Source organism: Eucyclogobius newberryi, unplaced genomic scaffold, assembly GCF_026437365.1.
Source record: "Eucyclogobius newberryi isolate DKJ021-1_F unplaced genomic scaffold, fEucNew1.0.hap1 SCAF_9, whole genome shotgun sequence".
Lineage (NCBI taxonomy): Eukaryota > Metazoa > Chordata > Actinopteri > Gobiiformes > Gobiidae > Eucyclogobius > Eucyclogobius newberryi.
The window spans coordinates 11,514,615-11,541,467 of NW_027316532.1; the positions used below are offsets into that span (position 1 = coordinate 11,514,615).

General features: G+C 48.6%; 2 protein-coding genes across 2 annotated transcripts in view; both read left to right on the forward strand.

Annotated features, from left to right (window-relative positions):
* The first annotated feature begins 593 nt into the window (after positions 1–593).
* Positions 594–5,608, forward strand: LOC140354253 (antihemorrhagic factor BJ46a-like). Its single transcript, XM_072439203.1, has 8 exons — positions 594–865; positions 1,403–1,516; positions 2,007–2,094; positions 2,395–2,561; positions 3,967–4,074; positions 4,175–4,282; positions 4,826–5,022; positions 5,095–5,608. The coding sequence occupies exons 1-8, from the start codon at positions 659–661 to the stop codon at positions 5,606–5,608; spliced, it is 1,503 nt and encodes a 500-aa protein (XP_072295304.1). The 5' UTR covers positions 594–658.
* A 7,002-nt stretch (positions 5,609–12,610) lies between these two features.
* Positions 12,611–26,853, forward strand: part of LOC140353807 (epidermal growth factor receptor substrate 15-like 1) — a 40,772-nt gene continuing 26,529 nt past the window's right edge. Inside the window, exons 1-8 of the mRNA XM_072438553.1 lie at positions 12,611–12,700; positions 16,507–16,548; positions 18,179–18,268; positions 18,476–18,523; positions 21,308–21,403; positions 23,460–23,525; positions 24,979–25,104; positions 26,608–26,667. Coding sequence (XP_072294654.1) covers positions 12,674–12,700; positions 16,507–16,548; positions 18,179–18,268; positions 18,476–18,523; positions 21,308–21,403; positions 23,460–23,525; positions 24,979–25,104; positions 26,608–26,667 — 555 coding nt within the window. The 5' untranslated portion in view covers positions 12,611–12,673. The remainder of the gene's footprint in view (positions 12,701–16,506; positions 16,549–18,178; positions 18,269–18,475; positions 18,524–21,307; positions 21,404–23,459; positions 23,526–24,978; positions 25,105–26,607; positions 26,668–26,853) is intronic.

Here is a 26,853-nt window from a genome sequence, read left to right on the forward strand (position 1 = left end):
GTATGAGTGCGAGTGTGTGTGTGTGTGTGTGTGTGTTGGGGGTTGGTTGTTGTGGGAAAGAGAATGATTTGAATTGTCTTTGTAAAACATTTTTTTTATTTAATAACCAAACATATGTCTATATTGACAGGGTTCTGGACCTGAGGAGCCCGTCCCTTCTGTGAGGACATCACAAAAGACCCTCCCCCGAGCCCCAGAGTCCGGGCCCCTGGGGCGACGTAGGAGCTCCAGAACCGTCTCACAAACACATTCTACTCGTCAGTAATAAAAGTGTTAAGACATGAGTACTTTCATGAGTACTTTCATGAGTACTTCCATGAGTACTTTCATGAGTACTTTCATGAGTACTTTCATGAGCACTTTCATGAGTACTTTCATGAGTACTTTCATGAGTACTTTCATGAGCACTTTCATGAGTACTTTCATGAGTACTTTCATGAGTACTTTCATGTCTCTGGCCGTCTCTGAAGCACTTTTAGTATCAAATCTACTCTACAGTTAATTATCTTTAGCAGAGTTGTGTAAGCCTGTTTGAATAGTGCTGAGGGGGCGAGGTCAATGGTCGTGTTTACTGGGCCCTTGGGGGCTGGAGAGTCAGTGGGTGGTGTCTGTATAAAATGCGGTGGCCTGGCTCCTCTCACTCCGTCCTCTGTCCACCATGAAGCGCTGTGCCCTGCTGTTGCTGCTGTTGTTGGGGTACTCCTGGGGGGCCCCCGTGGAGCAGGAGGGCCCGGAGCCAGCGTCCTGTTCTGACCCCGTGGTGCTCGGAGCTGCCAGACAGGCTATGGACCAAATCAACAAGGATCGCACTGAGGGATATGTGTACAGCCTGAGGGACCTGGCCAACGCCCACATCCACAAACATGTAAGTATTCACTTCTCATCACAAATACTTTTACTTCCAGAGTTACTTAGATCTTGAAAAGTATTTCCATCACGCTTATACTTTTACATAAGTAGGCTAAAAGTAGCTCTACTTGTAGGCTACTCTTTATTTCGATTAAGTTAAATTGATCTTTGAGATAAAATCACGTAAATCCAGAATCTTTGAGTAGTTTTCACACATTTGATCAGTATTTGAACAGTACCTGACGTGTTTCAGTATTTATGACGTTTAGATAAAGTTATTTTATAGATACAGTTTAAGGTTTTGAATGTTTAACAAACCATTTCAAACTTAATGTATATTTGGCCCACAAAGCATGGGAACCTAACCTGTGTGTGTGTGTGTGTACATGTGTGTGTGTGTGTGTACGTGTGTGTGTGTGTGTGTGTGTGTGTGTGTGTGTGTACATGTGTGTGTGTGTGTGTACGTGTGTGTGTGTGTGTGTACATGTGTGTGTGGGTCTGTGTGTGTGTGTGTACGTGTGTACGTGTGTGTGTGTGTGTGTGTGTGTTGCAGGGAGAGAACAGTGTTTTGTTCTATCTGACCATGAATGTGCTGGAGACCAACTGCAGCGTCCTCAGTAAGACTCACTTTAAAGACTGTGAAGTACGGGGCATGTCCAGCACGCCGGTGAGGACACATCCATCTACTCTGTCTTTCATCTATCACTGCATCTAATGGGCACAAGCGACATGTTGGTTACTTTAGAGGCTGATCCACACTTCAATGTGTCCTGCAAAGTCCATTTTCACAAACATCTCAATCTGATTATATTGTTTAAAGCATTTCATTTGTGACTTAACGTTTCCAGATAGAGTAGAGTTGTCAAAAGAACTGAGACCCAGATACCAATCCATATTAAAACATTGCCTAAAAAAATGTGGTTCTCTGACTTTTCACACGGCGTGGACCTTTTCCCCGTGTGTGAACATTGAGTGTGAAACGTGAGTGTTTTGAGAACATGTGAGTTATGGCATGATCTTTTGGCACAGGAAACATTCTGTCTTTGAACATTGTTGAATCTTGTTTGTCATTAAATGTAAAATGATAGAGGATGTTTAAGTGGGTCCTGTGCCTCTCCTGCTGCGCTGCTTGAGCTGTGTTGTGTGTTCTTCTGCAGGTCTATGGTCAGTGTAAAGTGGCCATCTTCATCAGCAGAGTGAACAGAGTGGTGAGGCTGTACAAGTACAACTGTGTGGTCAGACCAGGTAAACAACACCACTCACAGTCACAAAGGCCTTCACCGGGTTCAGAGTTCAAGAATGCACTTGTCCTGATACTTCCCAGATTGATTTTATTCATGAACTACGTTAATGATAGTAAATATGATTTCCTTTGTCATATGAATATTTGAACTCCAGATGACAGAAAGTAAACCATAGGAAGCACATCAGAAGGACTCAGTAGTTGGATATTTTTCCTGAAGGAAGCTGTGCATGTGAAATCAGACTGCACTTTTAATGAAATGTTTAATCTCAGTATTTTTAATCCATATTTGGTCTGTTTAGTGGCTCCAGAGAAAGTGACCGGGGTCTGCCCTGACTGCCCAACACTTATCAACAAGGACGATGACGAAATCAAAAAGACGGTCACTAAATCTCTGGAGAAGTTCAACAAAGAGAGTGGACTGGCCCATCACTTCTCACTGCTGCAAGTCACACGGGCCACATCAGGGGTAATGCATCACAATGGAGCTGGTCAGAGACAGGGCGTCGCCAGGTCTAGACAACAGTCCTGGATTAGCATCTAATTATCTGAGGATAAAGGAGCTGTATCCCACCTACAGGACGAGGTGCTGACCACATTAGACTTCTCACAATGAATTCATGGGTTTCAGAATGATGAGATCTGGCTCTGTCAGACGTGTGTCATCAGAGTCAGAAAAAGTTTATTGCTAATATCAATTAACAGAATTCACAAACGTAGGAACTTGCTTTGGTGATTCAGTGCAACATAAAACAATGATTAAATTATAAAACAACCTATACAAGTAAAAAAGAGAAACAATTAAAATCTGATATAGGACAAAGAAACAATTAAAATAGGCTTACTATGTACACAAAATTTACAGTTGAATGAGTGACTTTCCTGAAGTCCACGATCATCTCCACTGTCTTCTGGGCGTTGAACTCCAGGTTGTTACCGCTGCACCAGGACACCAGCCGCTCCACCTCCTGTAGACGGACTCATCCCCGTCCCAGATGAGCCCAAAGGACCAAACTTGATCAGTTTTACAGAGTCGTGGCTGGAGGTGCAGCAGTTTGTCACAGGGAGAAGAGCAGGGGAGAAAGTACACAGCCCTGTGGAGCTCCTGTGCTGATAGTTTGAGTGTCTGACACATTCTTCCTCAGCTGCACAATATCAATCTGGACAGGCTCTCGCCGAAAAGCAGTCGGGATAAGCCTAAAAGTCATGACGAATGTTGTAGAAAAATTCAGTTGTATCATCTGGACTCTGTATCCCGCTCCAGGGTTTCAAAACACTATTATACACAACCGTTAGGTTGAATCTTAAACCTCCATTTTGGTTTAATGAAACTGAAATGTTTCTACAATGGAGCTCTCCTGGACGAATGAGGATTACACCAGTTTGTCATGACGAATATGAATGTGATTGGTCAAAGGAGCCGAGAAATCAAACTGTTGTTAAATCCAGTCAGAGAAAAGCACAAACTTCTTCCTCATCCTCAAATACACAAAGTCCTTCTATGAACACGTTTAAAAAATAAATAAAATCATTAAACCTGCAATAATAGGCCAACGTACATGTTTGTTTAGGTTTGTCCCTTTGACCCAAACTACAATGTGATTCAGGTCCAGATGTATTCTCAATAGTTTGTGAACTTATCTGGTTAGTTATGTTACACTGTTGCCATTAACATAACATTATATCTTCTTTCTTCAGAAAGGCAAAAAGCCATGAATCACATAAAACTGCACTCAAGTTTAAAAAAAAAAAAAACATGTATCAAAGTCTAGATAGTCTAGATAATACACTTATTATAAAAGATCTTGGATAGGAATGAAATATGATACTTCTGTAATTATTCCTGTATGAATGACTTTTCACTTGTTTTGCAGTGGGGGATAGGCATGATTTACACAGCAGAGTTCACCGTCCAGGAGACCACGTGTCCCACCAGTGGAGACAAACCAGCCGACTGTCCCCCCATGACCTGTGAGTTTGCTGTAAGTAACAAGCTGCTTCAAACATGTGAAACACAGTTTTATAGTTTAGGTCATCACCAGCCAATATTTGAAAATGACCCAACATTTGTTTTGTCTTCAGCACAAAGGCTTCTGCATCGGCTCCCACGTCCACGCTCCTGCTAAGCTTGACCCCGCCCCCACTGACCAGGAGTTCATCAATGTAAAGTGTGAGATCTATGAGCCTGAGGTGGGTCACATGTTTTACATGTTTACAACACAACAGTTGTCCTCACATGCTCAGGTCGGTGGAGACCTCCGCTCGGGCCAGTGGAGACCGGCCGGTGGAGACCACCTCTCGGGCCGGTGGAGACCACCGCTCGGGCTGCCGGGCCTCTGCTCCTGGTCCGATATTTAGTTTGGACTGATCACTGCGCAAAATGTGGTTTGAAGTGAAATAGGGCTGTGGACGTCTTAAAATCATTGCAAGTATAGATTTGTTTTACTATGATACTTTGCTAGAGCAGTAACTGGGTTTGTAGTCATTTCAAATTGTATACCGTAATATCTATAGAGCTTATTGGCCATCAGTTTCTCAGTATTTGGCCAAGAAAAATCTAACTTTCGTATTCAATGTACACGTGTATATATATATGTCTATAGCATCATACCTGCACAAGCACATGCACAAATATACCCCTCATGTTCCCGTACAATTCAATTGAATCGAATAGAATCGACTCATTCTTGATGCTATTGTAACTTATTTGAAACAATCACCTCTCCTTTCCAGGCGGCTGAGCGGGAGAAGAAGCTGCATCTGCTCGGTGGAGAGACGGACCACAGTCATAACGACACTCAAGTGCTGGAGCCCGCACAAGGCCATGAGCACGTGCACGATCACACCAAGGGCCACGGTCACCATGACGACACACACAAACACACAGACACCGACCGGCACCACCACTCGCACGACCACGACGGACACAGGTACGGACCATCTGAGCAGAAACCTTCAGCCAAATGAACAAAGATCTGAGCTGCTCCTCCCTTCTCTTGCAGGCACGCCCATGACCACTCCCATGACCACGGCCACGGTCACGACCACGTGCACGCCCACCACGAAAAGGCGCACGACCACAGCAATGACAATCCCAACCAGCACCACAAGTACCAGCACGCAGACACATCGTCCACTCACCAGCATGACCACGAGATGGCGCTAGACCACGACCACAAGCACGTGCACCTGCACGAGCACGAGCACCACCATCACCACCACGGGCATGAGCACGAGACACACCATCACCCAGAAGGCATGTGGAGGCAGATCCCTTTCCTGGGGGCCGCCGTCACTCTGCCCGCCTTCCCCGATGTCCCAGCGGCCGGCCCTGAGGTGGGCGTGACCCTGCCTCTCAAACCTGACCCCCAGATCCCCGGACAGCTGGAGCCCTTCATCGGGCCCTTCCCCACCAAAGTGTCCGCTCAGTGCCCCCCTCCCCTCATAGCGGGCACCATTGTGGGTCAGTTGTTTCTAGAAGACCCTGAATTTAAGGCGCCTGCTCAAGCTGTTTAAGCAGAGGTTATGTCAATGTGTCATTTTACTTTATTCAACTCTCATTAAAAGACATTTCAATATCTTAAAGTGTGTTATTCCTTCACATCCCGACACTGACAGTAACACTGACACTGTCACTGACACTGACACTGACACTGTCACTGTTACTGTCACTGACACTGTTGCTGACACTGTCGCTGCCGCATACGCTGACACAGGCGCTGACGCTGGCGCAGACGCAGACACTGTGACACTGACGCAGACGGTGACACTGACACTGACACTGTCACTGACACTGTCGCTGACACTGTCGCTGACGCAGACACTGAGACTGACACTGACGCTGACACTGACACTGTCGCTGACGCAGACGCTGACACTGTCGCTGACGCAGACGCTGACACTGTCGCTGACGCAGACGCTGACACTGACACTGTCACTGACACTGTCGCTGACACTGTCGCTGACACTGTCGCTGACACTGTCGCTGACACTGTCGCTGACGCAGACGTTGACACTAACACTGACACTGACACTGTTGCTGACACTGTCGCTGACGCAGACGCTGACACTGACACTGACTCTGACGCAGACACTGACACTGTCGCTGACGCAGACACTGACACTGATATTCACACTGACACTAACACTGACCCTGACACTGTCACTGATACTGTCACTGACACTGTCGCTGACACTGTCAATGACACTGTCGCTGACACTGTCGCTGACACAGACACTGACACTGACGCTGACACTGACACTGACACTGTCGCTGACGCAGACACTGAGACTGACACTGATATTCACACTGACACTAACACTGACACTGACATTCACACTGACACTGTCACTGACACTGTCACTGACACTATCGCTGACACTGTCGCTGACGCAGACGCAGACACTGACACTGTCACTGACACTGTCGCTGATACTGTTGCTGACAGCTGGAGCCCTTCATCGGGCCCTTCCCCACCAAAGTGTCCGCTCAGTGCCCCCCTCCCCTCATAGCGGGCACCATTGTGGGTCAGTTGTTTCTAGAAGACCCTGAATTTAAGGCGCCTGCTCAAGCTGTTTAAGCAGAGGTTATGTCAATGTGTCATTTTACTTTATTCAACTCTCATTAAAAGACATTTCAATATCTTAAAGTGTGTTATTCCTTCACATCCCGACACTGACAGTAACACTGACACTGTCACTGACACTGACACTGTCACTGTCACTGACACTGTCGCTGACACTGTCGCTGCCGCAGACGCTGACACTGTGACGCTGACACTGTCGCTGACGCAGACGCAGACACTGTGACACTGACACTGTCGCTGACGCAGACGCAGACGGTGACACTGACACTGACACTGACACTGTCACTGACACTGACACTGACACTGACACTGACACTGACACTGACACTGTCACTGACACTGTCGCTGACACTGTCGCTGCCGCAGACGCTGACACTGTGACGCTGACACTGTCGCTGACGCAGACGCAGACGGTGACACTGACACTGACACTGACACTGACACTGTCACTGTCACTGTCACTGACACTGACACTGACACTGACACTGTCACTGACACTGTCGCTGACACTGTCGCTGACACTGTCGCTGACGCAGACACTGAGACTGATACTGACGCTGACACTGTCGCTGACACTGACACTGTCAAATCAAATCAAATCAATTTATTTTTGTAAGGCCCAAAATCACAACAACAGTTGCCTCTGAGGGCCACAGGGAGAAATGAATCAACAATGTCTGTGGTGGCGATGAAGTCAGACAATGTCTGTGGTGGCGAGGGAGTCAGACAATGTCTGTGGTGGCGAGGGACGATGTCCCAGGGTCCTCTGTCCTTAAACTCTCCTTCTCGGCCAGGAAAAACTACAAAAAACCTCTTTGGGAAAAAAGCGTAGAAACCTGGAGGAGTTCCAGTGAAGGAGAGATCCGACTCTCACAGACGGACAGACGGACACAAGGAGACTGGAGCTGGACCCACTCTTCAGGCAGAAGAGGGACCGTCTGAGTCGAGCTGGACCCACTCTTCAGGCAGAAGAGGGACCGTCTGAGGCGAGCTGGACCCACTCTTCAGGCAGAAGAGGGACCGTCTGAGTCGAGCTGGACCCACTCTTCAGGCAGAAGAGGGACCGTCTAGAGGCGAGCTGGACCCACTCTTCAGGCCAAAGAGGGACCGTCGGAGGCGAGCTGGACCCACTCTTCAGGCAGATGAGGGACCGTCGGAGGCGAGCTGGACCCACTCTTCAGGCAGATGAGGGACCGTCCACACAGGGCAGGGACCACTTCACCAGGGGAGGGGCATCTGGGTCCACAGGTCCTCAGGAGTGAGAGAAAGAAAAGAAGGCGGTGAACAGTTTGCAAGTGGAATCAAAAAATAAATATTGTTTGATAGCATAAGTAGTCAGAAGAAGAAGAGGATAGTGCTCAAGCTGTCATACTTCCCCCAGCATAGTTACTCCTAGGGCAGCGTAGCTGAAGCTGTGGGTTTATGTTTCTGTTCCTAACTAGTCTGACCATAAGCGATTTCGAAGAGGAACGTTTTAAGCCTGGACTTAAATGAAGAGACTGTGTCAGCATATTTAACATGGGTCGGGAGCTGATTCCATAACACAGGAGCTTGGTAGCTAAACGCTCTACCTCCTACAGTACTTTTAGAGACTCTTGGCACCACCAGAAGGCCAGCATTCTGAGAGCGAAGAGCTCTGTTTGGATGATATGGTTCTATAGCATCTTTGAGGTAGGATGGGGCCATGTCATTTATGGCTTTGTAGGTCAAGAGTAGAATTCTGAATTTGATTCTAGACTCGACGGGGAGCCAGTGAAGAGACTTCAGCACTGGGGTAATGTGCTCTCTTCTTTTTGTTCCTGTTAGTAATCTTGCTGCTGCATTTTGAACCAGTTGAAAGCTTTTTATGGAGCTTTTAGGACACGCTGCAAGCAGGGAGTTACAGTAGTCTAATCTAGTCGTTACAAATGCATGGATAAGTTTTTCGGCATCACTTTTAGGCAGGATTCTTCTGAATTTGGCGATGTTGCGCAAATGGAAATAGGCTGTTTTACAAGCTTGATTTATATGAGCTTTAAATGAGAGCTCCTGGTCAAATAAGACTCCAAGGTTTCTTACAGTAAAACTGGAGGCGACACTGACATTGTCCAGTGTGACTATCTGCTCAGATAGAGCGTCTCGTAGATGCTTAGGGCCAAGCACAATGACCTCGGTTTTTTCAGGGTTAAGAAGCAGGTAGTTTAGTGTCATCCAGGTTTTTATCTCCTTCACACAAGTACTAAGTCTGTCTACTTGATCGCTCTGATCAGGTTTCATTGATAAATACAGCTGAGTGTCGTCTGCATAGCAGTGGAAGTTAATGCCATGCTTTCTGATAATGTTACCTAATGGCAGCATATAAAGAGTAAACAGAATTGCGTCGCTGACGCAGACACTGACACTGACACTGACACTGACGCTGACGCTGACACTGTCGCTGACGCAGACGCTGACACTGACACTGTCACTGACACTGTCACTGACACTGTCGCTGACGCAGACGCTGACACTAACACTGACACTGACACTGTTGCTGACACTGTCGCTGACGCAGACGCTGACACTGACACTGACTCTGACACTGTTGCTGACACTGTCGCTGACGCAGACGCTGACACTGACACTGACTCTGACGCAGACACTGACACTGTCGCTGACACTGACACTGATATTCACACTAACACTGACACTGTCACTGACACTGTCGCTGACACTGTCACTGACACTGTCGCTGACACTGTCGCTGACGCAGACACTGACACTGACACTGACACTGACGCTGACACTGTCGCTGACGCTGACGCAGACGCTGCCACTGACACTGACACTGACACTGTCGCTGACGCAGACACTGACACTGATATTCACACTGACACTAACACTGACACTGACATTCACACTGACACTGTCACTGACACTGTCACTGTCACTGACACTATCGCTGACACTGTCGCTGACGCAGACACTGACACTGACACTGACACTGACACTGACACTGACACTGACACTAACAACACAAGGTTTTGTAGCAAACAGCACCAACCAGAAGTTGGTTTCTTATTCCTATTCTTCATGTTCAGACTCAGGCATTTTTGACCCTGAACAGGGATCAAAGTCACACATGGGGTCATAGGTCACACATGGGACATAGACGCCATCGGCTCGGCCCAAACTCCAATAAAATGGAGCTTGTGGATCCACAAGGCGCCGCGCCCCCAAGGCCGCGCCCCCAAGGGAAGAACAATAGACCCGAGCATTCCATGGAATGAACATTCCATTCCATGACTCGAGCCAAACAAGAATAAAGTCTTTACTACACACGTGTAGTACTTTTACGCAAGAATGCAGACACTCGCATTGGCTTCAGCCATTGCACATTATCTAGTTTTTAATAATATTTTGCGAATAAAAGGTACAATACATTCCTAATGCCATGTTCATACTCGGGCATTTTTGACCCTGAACATTGATGAATGTCACACATGGGGTCATAGGTCACACATGGGGTCATAGGTCACACATGGGGTCATAGGACACACATGGGGACATAGGACACACATGGGGACATAGGACACACATGGGGACATAGGACACACATGGGGACATAAACGCGATCGGCTCGGCCCGAACTCCAATAAAATGGAGGTTGTGAGAACGCCCGTCACAACAGTGCCGATTAGTTCAAAAAAGAGAAAACATGAAACTCTTAATCTTTGGCCTTGGCACATGAGACTTGGGACAGTGATAGAGCTACCTTTGACCTCTGACCTTTGACGAGTAAAACACACCTGGAGCATCGCTGTATGATAAACAGGAAGTCAGCCATGTTGAATCAAAGTGGCATCGCCACGCTTGACTTTTTTTTTTTTTTTAATCGTACTTGTCCTGGGTTTTTCATCCGATCGAGCTCAAAACAACACCTTTTGCATCTAAAGACATTGAAAATCCATAAAAATCCAAAACATTTTAATATTCCTAATATCCTTCCTTATATATATTCCCATTCATTTCGATGGAGAAAAATACTGATAAATCTGCAACTACTGCAAAAAGTACAAGTTGTACAAATGTCAAAAGCAATAGCCCCTGAGAAGGTGAAAGCAATCGTAAAGAGGTGAAAGTGTTAAAGAGTTGAAACTCATCAAAAATCCTGATCTGGAAATTTATGACGCAGACTCAATAACATAACATAGCATAACAGCATAACAGAGCCCAGGACTGTGTGTCTGCAGTGTGGGGGACCTGCAGTGTGGGGGACCTGCAGTGTGGGGGACCTGCAGTGTGGGGGGCCTGCAGTGTGGGGGACCTGCAGTGTGGGGGGCCTGCAGTGTGGGGACCTGCAGTGTGGCAGTGTAGGGGGCCTGCAGTGTGGGGGACCTGCAGTGTGGGGGGCCTGCAGTGTGGGGACCTGCAGTGTGGCAGTGTGGGGGACCTGCAGTGTGGGGGGCCTGCAGTGTGGGGACCTGCAGTGTGGCAGTGTGGGGGGCCTGCAGTGTGGGGGACCTGCAGTGTGGGGGGCCTGCAGTGTGGGGACCTGCAGTGTGGCAGTGTGGGGGACCTGCAGTGTGGGGGGCCTGCAGTGTGGGGACCTGCAGTGTGGCAGTGTGGGGGGCCTGCAGTGTGGGGACCTGCAGTGTGGGGGACACGCAGTTTGGGTACCTGCAGTGTGGAGACCTGCAGTGTGGGGGACCTGCAGTGTGGGGACCTGCAGTGTGGGGTACCTGCAGTGTGGGGGCGCCCCAGGGCACCGTCCTCGCGCCCTTTCTCTTCACCCTTTACACTGCAGACTTCAGACACGACACAGACAGCTGTGTCCTGCAGAAGTTCTCTGACCACTCTGCCATCATCGGACTCATCACAGACGATGATGTGGAGGACAGAGGACTGACGCAGGACTTTGTGGACTGGTGTCAGCGGAACCAGCTCCTCATCAACGCGGGAAAGACCAAGGAGATGGTGGTGGACTTCCACAGAGGCCGCGCCCCCTTCACCAGTGAACATCCAGGGACGGGACAGGCCACGCCCCCCTCACCAGTGAACATCCAGGGACGGGACATTGAGAGAGTGACTCATACAAGTACCTGGGTGTTCATCTGAACCACAAACTGGACTGGACTCATAACACAGACTGTACAGGAAGAGCCAGAGTCGGCTCTACCTCCTGAGGAGACTCGGGTTTTTAGGAGTGACAGGGCCACTCCTGAAAGGGCCACTCCTGACAGGGCCGCTCCTGAAGACCTTCTCTGACTCTGTGGTGGCATCAGCTCCTGTAGGTGTGGTCATCACAGAGAGGGAGAGGAAGAAGCTGGACAAAGCTCCGTCCTGGGCTGTCCTCTGGACTCGGTGCAGGAGGTGGGGGACAGAAGGGTCCTGGCTAAACTCACATCTATGCTGGACCATGAGTGTCGCCCCCTGCAGGACACTCTGTCCACTCTGGAGAGCAGCTTCAGTGACTGATCCACCCTCGCTGTGTGAAGGAGACGTTTCACAGTCTGTCCTTCTGCTGCTGTCACACTTTACAACAAATACTGACTTAACCATGTGCAATTACTGTCGTACTCACATGCAATTAATGTCATTCATGTGCATATAACTGACGTAAATAAGAGTGTTTACTTTACCATTATTATTAGTATTATTTGTCTTATGCCAGCTATTTTTGTTATTATTATTTTATTTTATTTTATTTAATCTTTATTTTTATTTCTTTCCTCCATTCCATAATTAAGATATGAGAGGAGTTTTGTTTATAAGAGTTTTTGTTTTTGTTTATAAGAGTTATCTTATAACATAACATAAGCCTTTATTTGTCCCACAATGAGGAAATTCCATTGTTGCATTGAATAAAATCGACATAAAATCAATTTTGTAAAATAGGGCGACTTGCGCAGGGGCCCCGCAGAAGCTCTGTCCGGCCTGAGCCCCGTGCGGCTCTGGTCAGGCTCTGGTCAGGGTTTGTCAGCCTGTGGGAGCGGCTCCGCGGAGGGACAGCAGGAGGAGCAGGAGGAGCAGGAACATGGCAGCGCTCACGTCGCTCACACAGGTACGGGGCCCTCACGCGGCCCCTGACGCGCGCTTCAGGTCCGGACACGGCGCGTGTCTCGGGTCGGACGTGTCTCGCGCTTTGACATCATAAGAATGTTATTGTGAGGTTCTTATGGAGCCGGACACCGCAGGTCCTGGAGCCGGGGCCTGCGCAGGACCGTTATTCCGCCGCTGCTATGGCCCCGGGCCCCTGAGCTCCCGGTCTGTGCCGTGCCACACCGCGTGATCTTTATGGACACATCACGTATTGACCGGATGACACTTTATGTACGTGTCCCGAAGTATGTGACGTTTAAGAGGAACGAACATGCAAAGAGCTAAGCTAGTCTGAGCTAACTGTGGCTAGGCTAGCTCTGGAGGGGATGGAGCAGCGGTGCAGTGAAGATGCTCCCGGTGTGCACACGGCACACGGGGGCTGCGGGGGCTACGGGAGGATACGGGAGGCTCCGGGAGGATACGGGGTCTCCGGGAGGCTGCGGGAGGCTCCGGGAGGCTGCGGGAGGATACGGGAGGCTGCGGGAGGATACGGGGTCTCCGGGAGGCTGCGGGAGGCTCCGGGAGGATGCGGGAGGATACGGGAGGCTGCGGGAGGATACGGGGTCTCCGGGAGGCTGCGGGAGGCTCCGGGAGGATGCGGGAGGATACGGGGTCTCCGGGAGGCTGCGGGAGGCTCTGGGAGGATACGGGAGGCTGCGGGAGGCTGCGGACATCAGCCGGTGGTTTAGGAAGAGTTTAGACCCGTGTTAATGTTGTAGCTGGTCTTGGTTTAGATCTGGTCTCGACCTGGTCCAAATTGGGTCTAAACCCGGTTTAAACCTACATTCAGTTTGGTTTAAAACCTGGTGCAGACAATACACGACAGGTGACAATACACGACAGGTGACAATACACGACAGGTGACAATACACGACAGGTGACAATACACGACAGGTGAGGGGTGATCACGGCCTCAAATGGCCCCCAAGAGCCTTACAGAGTGACATCACAGATCGTTAGGCTTTCAAACTGTTATTACTCATTAATGGTTCTAATGTTGCATCAAATCCATGTTTCACTCAGAGCACATGTGGCATATGGGTTTGTGTTGCACATGTGGCATGTTGGGTTTGTGTTGCACATGTGGCATATGGGTTTGTGTTGCACATGTGGCGTGTGGGTTTGTGTTGCACATGTGGCGTATGGGTTTGTGTTGCACATGTGGCGTGTGGGTTTGTGTTGCACATGTGGCGTATGGGTTTGTGTTGCACATGTGGCGTGTGGGTTTGTGTTGCACATGTGGCGTGTGGGTTTGTGTTGCACATGTGGCGTGTGGGTTTGTGTTGCACATGTGGTGTATGGGTTTGTGTTGCACATGTGGCGTATGGGTTTGTGTTGCACATGTGGCGTATGGGTTTGTGTTGCACATACGGCGTATGGGTTTGTGTTGCACATACGGCGTATAATAATAATAATAATAATAACTTTTATTTATATAGCGCTTTTCAGTGACCCAAAGACGCTGAACATATATAAAAAAGGGGGGGTATTTACAGACAGGAGGGACAACACGTACAATACACATTAATATACAGATAAAATGAACAAGACAGAAGAAGTAGAGAGAAAAAGATGGGGATGTAACAGGGGGTAGAAGAGTAGGCAATGGGGTAGAGGAGGCTAGGGGTAGGGGAGGTCATAGGCTTGGGTGAAGAGGTATGTTTTTAGGCGGGATTTGAATGTTGTGAGTGAGGGAGAGTGGCGGACAGGTTGGGGGAGGGAGTTCCAGAGTCGGGGTGCTGTTCGGGAGAATGCTCTGTCGCCAAAAGTTTTGAGTCGGGATGTTGGTGCAGCCAAGGTGAGAGTGGAGGAGGATCGGAGAGCTCGGGAGGGGCGGTGGGGGATGAGGAGGTCAGACAGGTAGGGGGGGGCAAGGTGGTGAAGAGCTTTGAAGGTGAGGAGGAGTATTTTAAAGTTTATGCGCTGCTTGATGGGGAGCCAGTGGAGAGAGCGGAGAACGGGAGTGATGTGATCACGGGACCGGGTGTGGGTGAGGAGGCGGGCAGCGGAGTTTTGGACCATTTGGAGTCTATGGAGGGAATGGGAGGAGATGCCAGTGAGGAGGGAGTTGCAGTAGTCAAGGCGGGAGGAGATGAAGGCATGGATGAGGGATTCAGCAGCGGGGAGGGTGAGGCAGTGTCGGATTTTGGCGATGCGGCGGAGGTGGAAGTATGAGGTCTTGACAATGTGGCTGACATGGGGAGTGAAGGAGAGGGTGGGGTCCATGATGACACCGAGATTGCGTACCAGGGTAGAGGGGGTGATGGTCGAGGTGTCGATGCTGAGTGAAAAGGGACCAGTTTTATTGAGAGTGGATTTGGTGCCAATGAGGAGGAGCTCTGTTTTGTCACTGTTCAGTTTGAGCAAGTTGAGAGTGAGCCATGATTTTATTGTAGAGATGCAGGTTTCGATGTGGCTGAGGGGAGGGTTTTGGGTGGATTTGGTGGTGAGGTATATCTGGGTGTCGTCAGCGTAGCAGTGAAAGTCCAGGTTGAGTTGGCGGAGGATGTGACCAAGGGGGAAGATGTAGCAGATGAAGAGGAGGGGGCCGAGGACTGAGCCCTGGGGGACCCCCTGCGTTACTGGGGAGAGGGTGGATGAGTGACCGGAGAGGGAAATGAACTCTTGCCTGTTGGTGAGGTAGGATGTGAGCCAGTCAAGTGCAGAGCCCTCAACACCCAGTTGGCGCAGCCTTTGTAGGAGGATGGAATGGTTTATAGTGTCAAAGGCTGCGCTGAGGTCTAGTAGTAACAGGATGTTGAGGGCCCCGGAGTCTGCTGAGGTGAGGAGATCGTTGAGTACTTTGACCAGGGCTGTTTCAGTGCTGTATGGGTTTGTGTTGCACATGTGGCGTATGGGTTTGTGTTGCACATGTGGCGTATGGGTTTGTGTTGCACATGTGGCGTATGGGTTTGTGTTGCACATGTGGCGTATGGGTTTGTGTTGCACATGTGGCGTATGGGTTTGTGTTGCACATGTGGCGTATGGGTTTGTGTTGCACATGTGGCGTATGGGTTTGTGTTGCACATGTGGCGTATGGTTTTGTGTTGCACATACGGCGTATGGGTTTGTGTTGCACATGTGGCGTATGAGTTTGTGTTGCACATGTGGCGTATGGATTTGTGTTGCACGTGTGGCGTGTGGGTTTGTGTTGCACGTGTGGCGTGTGGGTTTGTGTTGCACGTGTGGCGTGTGGGTTTGTGTTGCATGTGGGTTTGTGTTGCACGTGTGGCGTGTGGGTTTGTGTTGCACGTGTGGCGTGTGGGTTTGTGTTGCACGTGTGGCATGTGGGTTTGTGTTGCACGTGTGGCGTGTGGATTTGTGTTGCACATGTGGCATGTGGGTTTGTGTTGCACATGTGGCATGTGGGTTTGTGTTGCACATGTGGCGTGTGGGTTTGTGTTGCACATGTGGCATGTGGGTTTGTGTTGCACATGTGGCGTGTGGGTTTGTGTTGCACATGTGGCGTATGGGTTTGTGTTGCACATGTGGCGTGTGGCTCTCATAACAGTGCATGACGTTACATGAAATTTAGTCGTTATTAAGAATAAGGATGTCACAAGATCTAATTTTAATGTCACATGAGACGAAACAACAGAGAAATCCTCACATTTCTGTTGTATTCACATTATCATTCCTTTTGAACAATTAGTATCTCCCGCCTGTCATTTTGCACGGTTTGTTTCCACCTAAAAGAGGGCGTGGCTGTATGATCTGGTCCATGTGCAGTAGTTCTTGACCTGACGTGATGATGTCCTCTGTCCACAGCTGTCCAGTGGGAACCCGCTGTTCGAGAGCTTCTACAGACAGGTGAGGCGGAGGCGGAGCTTTTATCATTTCAACTTATCGCTTTAATAAGTCGCCTAGAATCTGACCATGTCTGACCTGACCTCTGGCCTGACATCTGACCATATCATCATCTGACCATATCATCTTACCATATCATCATGTCACATGGAAAAGACATCGAAACGTCTGATCCACAAATGTTGAACCTTCTCATTATTAGTTTGGGTTTGGCTCCTGAAACTATGATCATCTCCTGACCTGACGTCTGACCTGGCGTCTGACCTGACGTCTGACCTGACGTCTGACCTGGCGTCTGACCTGACGTCTGACCTGACGCTTGACCTGACGACTGACCTGACGTCTGACGTCTGACCTGACGTCTGACCTGACGTCTGACCTGACGCTTGACCTGACGTCTGACCTGACGTCTGACCTGACGCTTGACCTGACATCTGACCTGACGTCTGACCTGACGACTGACCTGACGTCTGACGTCTGACCTGACGTCTGACCTGACGTCTGACCTGACGCTTGACCTGACATCTGACCTGACGTCTGACCTGACGTCTGACCTGACGTCTGACCTGACGTCTGACCTGACGCTTGACCTGACGCTTGACCTGATGTCTGACCTGGCGTCTGACCTGACGTCTGACCCTCCACGTCTGATGCAGAGGCACTTTTCTCTCGTTCCTTGTTGTGTTTGCTGACCTCTGTCCGTTGGATTTCATTTAGTTTCCAGAGCTGCGCTCGCTCGTGCGTTCGGGCGGGGCGGGCGAGGAGCGCCGCTCAGCAGGCGCCGTGGTGCTGTGCTGCTGCTGCGCTCGGCCCAAAAGCCAATATCATCACACTCCGCCACTTAGGAGCGCCGTCTTGCGTAAATTACGGCGCTCGTTTACGGCGCATGGCGTAACGTCAGATGGCGCACAGCGTTTAAAAGAGCTGCTTTATTTTGTAAAAGCGATACGCCGCTCCTAAGTGTCAGTCAGTCGCAGGTGGGCGTGGTCACAGTTGGGCGTGGCTGCCTTTAATATCATGGTAAAATGATCAGATGCTTATTATTACAAATGCAGCACTTTAAACCAGCTCAAACATCTTAGGGTCATATCTGTCATCACTGTGTCTTGTTTTAGCACATTGAGTCCTCAGTCATATAGCACCTGTGACCTGAGGTGACCTGATGTGGTCTGAGGTGACCTGAGGTGGTCTGAGGTGACCTGAGGTGGTCTGAGGTGACCTGAAGTGGTCTGAGGTGACTTGAGGTGACCTGGGGTGGGGTGAGGTGACATGAGGTGGCGTGAGGTGACCTGAGGTGACCTGGGGTGGCGTGAGGTGACCTGGTGAGACCTGGGGTGACCTGAGATGGCCTGAGGTGACCTGAGGTGACATGAGATGATCTGGGGTGGCGTGAGGTGACCTGAGGTGGTTTGAGGGGACCTGGGGTGACGTGAGGTGACCTGAGGTGACCTGGTGTGACCTGGGGTGACCTGAGATGGCCTGAGGTGACCTGAGATGGCCTGAGGTGACCTGAGGTGGTCTGAGGTGACATGAGATGATCTGGGGTGACATGAGGTGGCCTGAGGTGGTCTGAAGTGACCTGGGGTGGGGTGAGGTGACCTGGGGTGACGTGGTGTGATCTGGTGAGTTTCAGGTGGATCCTGGGAACACGGGCCGTGTGGGGCCGACTGAAGCGGCTCTATTCCTCAAGAAGTCTGGTCTGCCGGACGTCACACTGGGCAAGGTACAAACTGTGTTTCATTAGACTTTGTGAGACGTCAGATCAGAGTGTTAACGAGGGAGTGTTAACGGGGGAGTGTTAACGGAGGGAGTGTTCACGGGGCGTGTTCACGGCGCGTGTTCACGGGGCGTATTCACGGGTGTGTTAATGGGGGAGTGTTAATAGGGGCGTGTTAATGGGGGCGTGTTAATGGTGGTTGTTTGTGCTCAGATCTGGGACTTGGCTGACCCTGATGGAAAAGGCTTCCTGGACAAACAGGTATGTACCAGTAGGTACAGTAAGAGTGCACACTCCAGTGTGCAGCAAGAGTACACACTCCAGTGTGCAGTAAGAGTACACACTCCAGTGTGCAGCAAGAGTACACACTCCAGTGTGCAGCAAGAGTACACACTCCAGTGTGCTGTAAGAGTACACACTCCAGTGTGCAGCAAGAGTACACACTCCAGTGTGCAGCAAGAGTACACACTCCAGTGTGCAGTAAGAGTACACACTCCAGTGTGCAGTAAGAGTACACACTCCAGTGTGCAGTAAGAGTACACACTCCAGTGTGCAGTAAGAGTACACAGTCCAGAGTGCAGTAAGAGTACACACTCCAGTGTGCAGTAAGAGTACACACTCCAGTGTGCAGTAAGAGTACACAGTCCAGTGTGCAGTAAGAGTACACACTCCAGTCTGCAGTAAGAGTACACACTCCAGTGTGCAGTAAGAGTACACACTCCAGTGTGCAGTAAGAGTACACAGTCCAGTGTGCAGTAAGAGTACACACTCCAGTCTGCAGTAAGAGTACACACTCCAGTGTGCACACAGTGTGCAGTAAGAGTACACAGTGTGCAGTAAGAGTACACAGTCCAGTGTGCAGTAAGAGTACGCAGTCCAGTGTGCAGTAAGAGTACATAGTCCAGTGTGCAGTAAGAGTACACACTTCAGTGTGCAGTAAGAGTACACACTCCAGTGTGCAGTAAGAGTACACAGTCCAGTGTGCAGTAAGAGTACACACTGCAGTGTGCAGTAAGAGTACACAGTCCAGTGTGCAGTAAGAGTAGACACTCCAGTGTGCAGTAAGAGTACACAGTCCAGTGTGCAGTAAGAGTACACAGTCCAGTGTGCAGTAAGAGTACACAGTGTGCAGTAAGAGTACACAGTTTGCAGTAAGAGTACACAGTCCAGTGTGCAGTAAGAGTACACAGTGTGCAGTAAGAGTACACAGTGTGCAGTAAGAGTACACAGTCCAGTGTGCAGTAAGAGTACACAGTCCAGTGTGCAGTAAGAGTACACACTCCAGTGTGCAGTAAGAGTAGACACTCCAGTGTGCAGTAAGAGTACACAGTCCAGTGTGCAGTAAGAGTACACAGTCCAGTGTGCAGTAAGAGTACACAGTGTGCAGTAAGAGTACACAGTGTGCAGTAAGAGTACACAGTTTGCAGTAAGAGTACACAGTCCAGTGTGCAGTAAGAGTACACACTCCAGTGTGCAGTAAGAGTACACAGTGTGCAGTAAGAGTACACAGTCCAGTGTGCAGTAAGAGTACACAGTGTGCAGTAAGAGTACACAGTCCAGTGTGCAGTAAGAGTACACACTCCAGTTTGCTGTAAGAGTACACAGTCCAGTGTGCAGTAAGAGTAGACACTCCAGTGTGCAGTAAGAGTACACAGTCCAGTGTGCAGTAAGAGTACACAGTCCAGTGTGCAGTAAGAGTACACAGTGTGCAGTAAGAGTACACAGTGTGCAGTAAGAGTACACAGTTTGCAGTAAGAGTACACAGTCCAGTGTGCAGTAAGAGTACACAGTGTGCAGTAAGAGTACACAGTGTGCAGTAAGAGTACACAGTCCAGTGTGCAGTAAGAGTACACACTCCAGTGTGCAGTAAGAGTACACAGTGTGCAGTAAGAGTACACAGTGTGCAGTAAGAGTACACAGTCCAGTGTGCAGTAAGAGTACACAGTGTGCAGTAAGAGTACACAGTCCAGTGTGCAGTAAGAGTACACACTCCAGTGTGCAGTAAGAGTACACACTCCAGTGTGCTGTAAGAGTACACACTCCAGTGTACAGTAAGAGTACACACTCCAGTGTGCAGTAAGAGTACACAGTCCAGTGTACAGTAAGAGTACACACTCCAGTGTGCAGTAAGAGTACACACTCCAGTGTGCAGTAAGAGTACAGTCCAGTGTGCAGTAAGAGTACACAGTCCAGTGTGCAGTAAGAGTACACACTCCAGTGTGCAGTAAGAGTACACAGTGTGCAGTAAGAGTACACAGTCCAGTGTGCAGTAAGAGTACACAGTGTGCAGTAAGAGTACACAGTCCAGTGTGCAGTAAGAGTACACACTCCAGTGTGCATTAAGAGTACACAGTCCAGTGTGCAGTAAGAGTACACACTCCAGTGTGCAGTAAGAGTACACACTCCAGTGTGCTGTAAGAGTACACACTCCAGTGTACAATAAGAGTACACACTCCAGTGTGCAGTAAGAGTACACAGTCCAGTGTACAGTAAGAGTACACACTCCAGTGTGCTGTAAGAGTACACACTCCAGTGTACAGTAAGAGTACACAGTCCAGTGTGCAGTAAGAGTACACAGTCCAGTGTACAGTAAGAGTACACACTCCAGTGTGCTGTAAGAGTACACACTCCAGTGTACAGTAAGAGTACACAGTCCAGTGTACAGTAAGAGTACACACTCCAGTGTGCAGTAAGAGTACACAGTCCAGTGTGACAAATGGAAAAATGACATTCAGACTTAATTTGAAAATGGACATATTTGGACAACCTTGTTCCTCACAGTGACGATGACTCTTGTCTCCTCTCTTGTCCCCTCTCTTGTCTCCTCTCTTGTCCCCTCTCTTGTCTCCTCTCTTGTCTCCTCCCTTGTCTCCTCCCTTGTCTCCTCTCTTGTCTCCTCTCTTGTCTCCTCTCTTGTCTCTTCTCTTGTCTCCTCCCTTGTCTCCTCTCTTGTCCCCTCTCTTGTCTCCTCTCTTGTCTCCTTTCTTGTCTCCTCTCTTTTCTCCTCTCTTGTCTCCTCTCTTGTCTCCTCTCTTGTCTCCTCAGGGCTTTCATGTGGCTTTACGCCTCGTGGCCTGTGCACAGAGTGGCCAGGAGGTGGCACTGTCCAGCCTCAACCTCCCTGTCCCGCCCCCCAAGTTTGTGAGTAGCTTTAAGAAATCGACTTTTCAGAGCTTTTAACCTTCTTACGTTGCTATTTGTGCTTCATATATGTACCCAGAGTGTTTTTGATTGATTCCCGCAGTTTTTAGCTATAGTACAGTAAGTCTCCTTTCCTCGAATCTCCAAACTGACGGGGGGTGGGTGCAAGACCGCGTCATAAGGGCAAGCACGCGTCACCATCCCCCCTCACCCTCCCTCTCCCCCCTCTCCCCCCTCTCCACCCCCCTCCCGCCTCCCGTTCCCTTCCCCCCGGCTCCGCGCTGCTCCAGGCTCCCGTGTCTCCCTACAAGCCCATTCCGGAGTTTTTCTGCTTCGATTTACGACGAAACACGGTTCAAAGAGGCCCAAAACGTCATTAACGATATCGCACTCTTTACTATTATCACAATGGTGAAGGTTTATGTGGCAGTTGATGCAGCAACCGGGAAAATAAACGGAGAGAAGTTCTATCCGATACCGAAAAAACAGAAAATAAGAGCGCGATGGACATAAGACTTTATATATCTATGTATATAATAGATCTATAGATATATCTGTTCTGCGCACGCTGTAGAATGAACACCAGTTTTATTTAGTCTCAAAGTAGACTCTTTCGCACTCACTCGCACGGAGCGGCGCACCGCGGAGCTTTACAGCACACAGCTGTGGGGCGCACACGCGCTCTGAGACTACGTCACGGGTGGGCGGGGCACACACGCTCTCTGAGACTACGTCACGGGTGGGCGGGGCACACACGGTCTCGCTGAGACTACGTCACGGGTTGGGCGGGGGAGCCAGATTGCAAGGGTGGGGGCGAATATCAAACCAAGCCGTTTGCGTTTCCGGGTTGGTGAGTGGGGTCCAAGGTATGGGTGATATTTCTTAACTATTATGTTAAGGATGTTGCACAACCCTTATTATTATCAATTATACACTTAGGATAGACTCCAAAACGTGAAAAAAGCATGTTATGGCACCTTTAAGGGTCAACAGAATCTGGAGAATTTGTTCGTTCAGTCATTTATTTGTTTTATTTCTAGTATTTTATTCTACCACATTTTTCTGGTTAATACAGAGCCCCGCAAGTGACATCAGCGAAATATAATATTTTCACGAAAAAAATAAATAAAAATAGCAAATTATAAAAATTTTTTAATTTTTATAATTATCTCATGGGAACGTGATGATTATCTCGTGGGAACATGATAATTAAAAAAAAAAAAAAACATTTTTTTGTAAAAAATAAATAAACAAATTGTTTTGTGTGAAAAAATAATAATACGTGTTTTAATCACGTGGTCATTTATGTACGGCAGGTGACCTCTTGGTGGCGCTCTTTAATAGTATATACAGGAAGTGTGTGAAAAAGCATAAAAGATACCAGAATGCAGGACACAATGGACTCCAAAATCAAACATTATTTTATGCTGGGGATGAGCTACGACCATATATTGGCCACACTTGCTTTGGATGGTAATATTTTGAGCAAAAGACATTTGATGAGAATATTACAAACGCATGGACTCTACCGTCGTCAGTATGCTAACTTCGAGCTTGTTGTTAGCTTCATACTTAGTCAATTGGTTATCGGTGGATGTATGCTAAGTGTTTGGAGCATGGTATCCGCGTCAGGAAGGAAGACGTGAGGTTACTGCTTTCGCTCCTAGATCCTGTCAACGTCCAGGCTCGTCAGAGAAGACGTCTCATACGGCTACGCTATTTTTCACGAGGGCCTAACTTTATATGGCATGCTGATTCTTATGACAAGCTGAAGCCTTATGGGATTTGCATCAATGGATGTATAGATGGATATGTGGATCTAGGAGCGAAAGCAGTAACCTCACATCTTCCTTCCTGACGCGGAAAATATAATATTTCGCTGATGTCACTTGCGAGGCTCTGTAGGTTAATCATATTGTTTCTAATATTAAGAAGATACAGTTTGTCTCCTATTTTATTTTAGGACTAACGGCTTTGTCCCATGTGTCCATGAAGAACATGTGACCAGCACCAGAGCCTGTGTCTGACCTTTCTCTGTCTCTGGTGTGTCTTTCAGAAGGACAGCAGCAGTCCCTCTCTGGGTGTGGCTCCGGGCCCCGGGGAGCAGCACTGGGCTGTCAGGGTAAGACCTGAGTCAATACACTCTACTTTAAGTTATAAGTCCCCCTCACACGCCCCTTTAAAGCACGATGTCCCCCTCACACGCCCCTTTAAAGCAGGACGTCCCCTTCACACGCCCCTTTAAAGCAGGACGTCCCCCTTACACACTCCTTTGAAGCACGATGTCCCCCTCACACGCCCCTTTAAAGCAGGACGTCCCCCTCACACGCCCCTTTAAAGCAGGACGTCCCCCTCACATGCCCCTTTAAAGCAGGACATCCCCCTCACACGCTCCTTTAAAGCACGATGTCCCCCTCACACGCCCCTTTAAAGCAGGACGTCCCCCTCACACGCCCCTTTAAAGCAGGACGTCCCCCTCACACGCCCCTTTAAAGCAGGACGTCTCCCTCACACGCTCTTTTAAAACAGGACGTCCCCCTCACACGCTCCTTTAAAGCAGGTAGTCCCCCTCACACGCTCCTTTAAAGCAGGACGTCCCCCTCACACGCTCCTTTAAAGCAGGACGTCCCCCTCACACGCTCCTTTAAAACAGGACGTCCCCCTCACACGCCCCTTTAAAGCAGGACGTCCCCCTCATATGCTCTTTTAAAGCAGGACGTCCCTCTCACACGCTCCTTTAAAGCAGGACGTCCCCCTCACACGCTCTTTTAAAGCAGGACGTCCCTCTCACACGCTCCTTTAAAGCAGGACGTCCCCCTCACACGCTCCTTTAAAGCAGCACGTCCCCCTCACTCGCCCCTTTAAAGCAGGACGTCCCCCTCACACGCCCCTTTAAAGCACGATGTCCCCCTCACACGCCCCTTTAAAGCAGGACGTCCCCCTCACACGGCCTTTAAAGCAGGACGTCCCCCTCACACACTCCTTTAAAGCACGACGTCCTCCTCACAAGCTCCTTTAAAGCAGGACGTCCCCCTCACACGCTTCTTTAAAGCAGGACGTCCCCCTCACACACTCCTTTAAAGCAGGACGTCCCCTTCACACGCCCCTTTAAAGCAGGACGTCCCCCTTACACGTTCCTTTAAAGCACGATGTCCCCCTCACACGCCCCTTTAAAGCAGGACGTCCCCCTCACACGCCCTTTAAAGCAGGACGTCCCCCTCACATGCCCTTTTAAAGCAGGACGTCCCCCTCACACGCTCCTTTAAAGCACGATGTCCCCCTCACACGCCCCTTTAAAGCAGGACGTCCCCCTCACACGCTCCTTTAAAGCAGGACGTCCCCCTCACACGCTCCTTTAAAGCAGGACGTCCCCCTCACATGCCCCTTTAAAGCAGGACGTCCCCCTCACACGCTCCTTTAAAGCAGGAAGTCCCCCTCACACGCTCCTTTAAAGCAGGACGTCCCCCTCACATGCTCTCTCAGTGTAGACTGGGGGGTCTGGGTCCCTGCTGGCTGTACCCCTTGTGTCCCCCACACTGGCCCTTGTTTAGTTGGTTGCATGTTTCTGTGTCCAGGCAGAGGAGAGGAGTAAGTTTGATGGTATTTTCGAGAGCCTGGCCCCGGTGAACGGTCTCCTGTCCGGAGATAAGGTCAAACCTGTGCTCATCAACTCCAAGCTGCCTCTGGACATCCTCGGCAAGGTGGGCCCCTCATGCTTTCTCTCGGCGACCCCTGTTTGACCCTCACATCCTTCTCCTCAATAAAAGCCTAAGATTTAAGCCATAAAATGAATATCACAGGCTTGTGGAGCCAGAACAAATAATGAGAGGGTTCAGGCCATTAGAGCGCAGGGGGCCATTAGAACGCTGGGGGCCATTGGAACGCTGGGGGCCATTGGAACACAGAGGGCCATTAGAACGCAGGGGGCCATTAGAACGCAGAGGGCCATTGGAACGGAGAGGGCCATTAGAACGCAGGGGGCCATTAGAACGCTGGGGGCCATTAGAACGCAGAGGGCCATTGGAAGGCAGAGGGCCATTGGAACGCAGGGGGCCATTAGAATGCAGAGGGCCATTGGAACACAGAGGGCCATTAGAACGCAGAGGGCCATTGGAACGCAGAGGGCCATTAGAACGCTGGGGGCCATTAGAACGCTGGGGGCCATTAGAACGCTGGGGGGCCATTAGAACGTGCTCTGATCTCAGGGTTTAACTGCTGTGTTTGTGATTCATCTTTCTCTTATAGTGACACGTAAAGCTTGATGGTTCCTCTGCAGTATAGATGTATATAGAGTATATATAGTATAGCTGTATATAGAGAATATATAGTATAACTGTATATGGAGTATATATAGTATAGATGTATATAGAGTATATATAGTATAGCTGTATATAGAGAATATATAGTATAACTGTATATGGAGTATATATAGTATAGATGTATATAGAGTATATATAGTATAGCTGTATATAGAGAATATATAGTATAACTGTATATGGAGTATATATAGTATAGATGTATATAGAGTATATATAGTATAGCTGTATATAGAGAATATATAGTATAACTGTATATGGAGTATATATAGTATAGATGTATATAGAGTATATATAGTATAGATGTATATAGAGTATATATAGTAAGTAGCTGTATATAGAGTATATATAGTATAACTGTATATGGAGTATATATAGTATAGATGTATATAGAGTATATATAGTATAGATGTATATATAGTATAGCTGTATATAGAGAATATATAGTATAACTGTATATGGAGTATATATAGTATAGATGTATATAGAGTATATATAGTATAGATGTATATAGAGTATATATAGTATAGCTGTATATAGAGTATATATAGTATAACTGTATATGGAGTATATATAGTATAGATGTATATAGAGTATATATAGTATAGATGTATATAGAGTATATATAGTATAGATGTATATAGAGTATATATAGTACAGATGTATATAGAGTATATATAGTATAGATGTATATAGAGTATATATGGTATAGATGTATATAGAGTATATATAGTACAGTTGTATATAGAGTATATATAGTATAGACGTATATAGCTTATCCTTTCCACATTAATCAAAAACGTATAATAGAAATAAATATAATGAAAAACAATTGAAATTGTCTGAATTAAACTGCTTCACTCTTGGTGGACATGTCTCTTGTCTCAGGTTTGGGACCTCAGTGACATTGACAAAGATGGTCACCTGGACAGGGAGGAGTTTGCAGTGGTGAGTGCGGGGACTTTGTCTCTCGATTTAGTCCTGGTTTAGTCCTGGTTTAGTCCTGTTTTAACCCTGTTTTAGCCCTGGTTTAGTCCTGGTTTAGCCCTGGTTTAGTCCTGGTTTAGCCCTGGTTTAGTCCTGTTTTAGTCCTGGTTTAGTCCTGGTTTAGTCCTGGTTTAGTCCTGTTTTAGC

Bases quoted from the DNA above. Each gene is read 5' to 3' on its own strand.
- LOC140354253 (XM_072439203.1), top strand. From the start codon at position 659: ATGAAGCGCTGTGCCCTGCTGTTGCTGCTGTTGTTGGGGTACTCCTGG. The intron at 4,283-4,825 runs GTGGGTCACATG...TCTCCTTTCCAG, and splicing joins GTGAGATCTATGAGCCTGAG to GCGGCTGAGCGGGAGAAGAA. The intron at 5,023-5,094 runs GTACGGACCATC...CTTCTCTTGCAG, and splicing joins CACGACCACGACGGACACAG to GCACGCCCATGACCACTCCC.